Genomic DNA, 3,659 nt, shown 5'->3' with positions numbered 1-3,659 from the left:
TCATGAACTTCTCGCATAACCTATTCAGTGAGATCTGGGGAGAGACATCTGATATGAGGTCCCAGAAAGGACTTCTTGTATAGATCGTCTCCAACGAGGGTGTCTCTTTGTATCTTTGCAAGCAGACGCCTTGCTATATTTTTATACTCAGGGAGTGTCCCTTCTTTGAGGTAGGACTTATATGGATCCATCCAAGTTTGAGTAATGGTTGGAATGACACAAACTGTTGTAACTGGGACCTAAATGCTAGATTTCTCTTAGAACTCGATAGGGATTGAACGAGACTCGCTGTTGCCCAACATTGAGGCAACATATGCCAAAGCATCTGCGTGTCTATTGGCTGACCGAGGCAGCTGATAGAACTGAATATTCTCAAACTTGCTCTGAAGTCCCCTTACCAATTTTAGGTATTTTGCCATTCGTTCATCCCTGGCCTCGTATCCACCATCAACTTGGAAAACAGCCAACTGTGAGTCACTAAAGACTGTGAGGTGTGACAAGCCCAGATCGAGAGCCATTGTGAGGCCAACAAGAGTGGCTTCATATTCTGCCTCATTGTTGGAAGCATTCCAACCTAACTGGATGGATTTCTCCAATCGCATATTGTCAAGAGTGACTAACACAACCCCAATTCCTGCACCTTTGTCATTTGAAGCTCCATCCACAAACAATCTCCACCCGGAGCTTGGCTCCCAGGGATCTAGATGGTTTTCTGGAGATTCAAGCTGGATGCGATCATCTGTACTGGGGGTAGTTGAGTCGTACCCTATGTAGGTCTTTGGGAAATCTCCCAAGAACTTTGCTAGTGCCTGACCCTTCTCTGAGATCTTAGGGACGTAAATAATATCATGTTCTGACAGTTGCACAGACCATTTTGTTAGCTTCTCTAACCTGTTCGGTCTTTCTAGAACTGACTGCAATTGGTACTCTGCAAAAATAAGTGCTAGAGCGACTCTTTTGAGTTTTGGGTACCTTGTTTCTGCTGGAATAAGCGTGCGGCTCAAGAAATAGACAGGTTTTTCAACCTTCTTTTCATCCACGCGTATTAGTACATAACTGATACCGTAGTCAGACGAACAGAGATAAAGACCCAAGACTTCTCCCTCAACTGACCTGGAGAGGATTGGTGGTGCCCCCAGGTATGTTTTGAGTTGATCAAATGCTTTCTGGCATTCTTCCGTCAATGCAAATGAGGTATTCTTTCACAGTAACTGAAAGAGAGGTTTGCACTTATCTGAACTTTTGGAGATGAACGTGTTCAGAGCTGCTAACCTGCCCGTAATTTTTTGAACCTCTTTCATATTTTTAGGTGAGGGCATATCCAGGAGTGCCCAAATTTGATCCAGGTTTGCCTCGATTCCTTTTTTAGTAACTAGATACCCCAAAAACTTCCCTGATAAGACAGCGAAAGCACACTTTGTAGGGTTGAGCTTCATGTGACACTCCCTGAGAATGTCGAATGCACGCTTCAGGTGGGAGAGATGATCTCCTCGTCTTAGGCTTTTGATCAAAAGATCGTCTATATACACCTCCACAATGTCACCTATCAATCCTTTGAACATCTTGTTTACCAATCACTGGTATGTAGCCCCTACATTTTTCAGTCCGAACGACATGACCTGATAGTAATACAGGCCATCCTCGGTTGTGAAACTGGCATGCTTGTGGTCCTAGTCATGCAAGGGGATCTAGTTGTAACCAGACGACCCATCTGTGAAAGACAACAGTTCATGTCCAGCCATAGCATCCACCAATTTATCAATTCGTGGCATAGGGTATCTTTCTTTTGGACATGCACGGTTCAGATCCGTGAAGTCGATACAGATTCTCCATGACCCATTCTTCTTTCTTACTGGGACAATATTAGAAATCCAAGTGGGAAAATTGATTTCTCTGATAAATTTAGCTGCCTTCAGCTTTTCAACTTTGGCTTTTACAGCTTTGGATCTGTCAACACCTATTTTCCATGGTTTCTGCTTGACTACTACTGCATCATTGTGGACATTGAGTCGGTGGCATGCCACATGGGGATCAATTCTTGACATTTCTTCAAACGACCAAGCAAACACATCCTTGTGCTCTCGGAGGAGCTGTATCAAAGCTATGTGCTCTTCATAACTCAACATTGTGCCGATGAAAGTGGTTTTTGGAGAGCTGCCTCCCTAAATATCCACTTCCTCCAACGGCTCCAGTGAGGGGGGACCCTCCCTCTCTCTTGGGACCAGGTCCGAGAGAGGGGGATCCAACTATAATTGCTATTTAGCGGGTTGCACCACCTCCATTGGTTCAGAAGGGAGTAGGGATTACTTTGTTGCCAAAGCATATCACGTCTTGGTAGCCACCAGATCTCCTCTAATTGTCTCAATTTTCCCATGATGTGGGAATTTTAGACATTAGTGACAGGTGTTGGGAACGACTCTGAGTCTATGTAGCCAGGTCCTACCTAAAATCATGTGATATGATGTGTTAGCTTTAACCACAACAAAATTTATGATAAGAGTTACCGGACCAGTGACTACAGGAAACTGGATCTCCCCAACAGTGAAAGCTTTGTCCCCACTAAATCCATACAGGTTGGAGCTGGTGGCAACCATCTCCGCATCTGGGATCTACAACTTTTTGAATGCATCATAGTAGAGTACATCTGCTGAACTGCCTGGGTCTACCAATATGCGATGTTAATCATAATCTCCAAAAGGGAGTGTGAGAACCAACACATCCTCATGTGGACTTTGGATATTAAAGCAGCCAGCTTCAATGAAAAAAATTAGTGGATCATTCTTAGGTACCACGTTGACCTGAGCTCCTGTAGTCAGCTCGCTGTTCATGATCCGCATCTGCTTGGCGATGCGTATTTGATATCGCGTACCCTTGTCAGTGACCTATCCACTTCGTTTACTTGCTTTATCCAAAATCATATTTATCTGGAGTCGGCCATTGAGTGGTCCAGTACCTGGGGGGTCCTGAACTGACGTGCTGATCTCCTCAGGATGTACTGCATTTGTCTGCTCATGTGCGACAAATTGCTTCAAATATCCCCTTTCAATTAGATCCTGTAGTTCATTTTTCAAGGTTCTACAGGCTATGGTGTTGTGACCCTTACTCTTATGGAACTTGCAGTAGGTTCTTTGGTCTCTGGTACCCAGGGAACCTAGCTTAAGCGGAGCTGGCCATTTGAGGTAACTCTGATTTTTGATCGAGTCTAGAATCTCATCTGGCATTTTGTTCAGAGGGGCAAAGTTTCTGTCCATTGAAGGAAGAGCTTCTTCAGCTCCTTCCACACGTGGCTTCTTCTGTGACTTTCCATCTGCACTACTGGCTACATTTTAGTATTGCCCTCTGGGCATTTGTCCCTTTGATGGGGATTCGGCCCTTTGGCGACCACGATTACGGTATCTCTTTGATTTTTGAGGGGAAGAATTTTCATTCCCTTCTTGAACCTCCGAACCTGCCCCGACTATTCTTCTTCTTGACGTCTGTTCAGGACATCTTCTTCCCACCCTGCATGAGTTTCAACCCCGTCAAGGAGTTCCTCTAAATCACAGGGTGGTTTCCTAGAGAGAGATCCGAATAAGGCGTTGTTTTCATCCAACCCTTGTTTGAAAGCTATTATAGCAGTCTGTTCATCACAAGACTCTATTTGGATTGAAATTTCCATG

The 3,659-nt window shown here is 44.5% G+C and overlaps 1 protein-coding gene across 1 annotated transcript; it reads right to left on the bottom strand.

The window, feature by feature from the left end:
- Positions 1-257: 257 nt before the first annotated feature.
- LOC147512606 (uncharacterized) lies at positions 258-2,126 on the bottom strand. The gene is made up of 3 exons (XM_086598748.1): positions 1,854-2,126; positions 892-1,199; positions 258-744 (listed from the first exon to the last, which is right to left on the bottom strand). Exons 1-3 carry the CDS (start codon positions 2,124-2,126, stop codon positions 258-260), a joined length of 1,068 nt encoding a protein of 355 aa, XP_086454874.1.
- Positions 2,127-3,659: the final 1,533 nt, after the last annotated feature.

The sequence above is a fragment of the Coptis chinensis genome, chromosome 3, assembly GCF_015680905.1.
Source record: "Coptis chinensis isolate HL-2020 chromosome 3, ASM1568090v1, whole genome shotgun sequence".
NCBI lineage: Eukaryota > Viridiplantae > Streptophyta > Magnoliopsida > Ranunculales > Ranunculaceae > Coptis > Coptis chinensis.
This window is presented reverse-complemented; position numbering and strand designations above follow the sequence as displayed.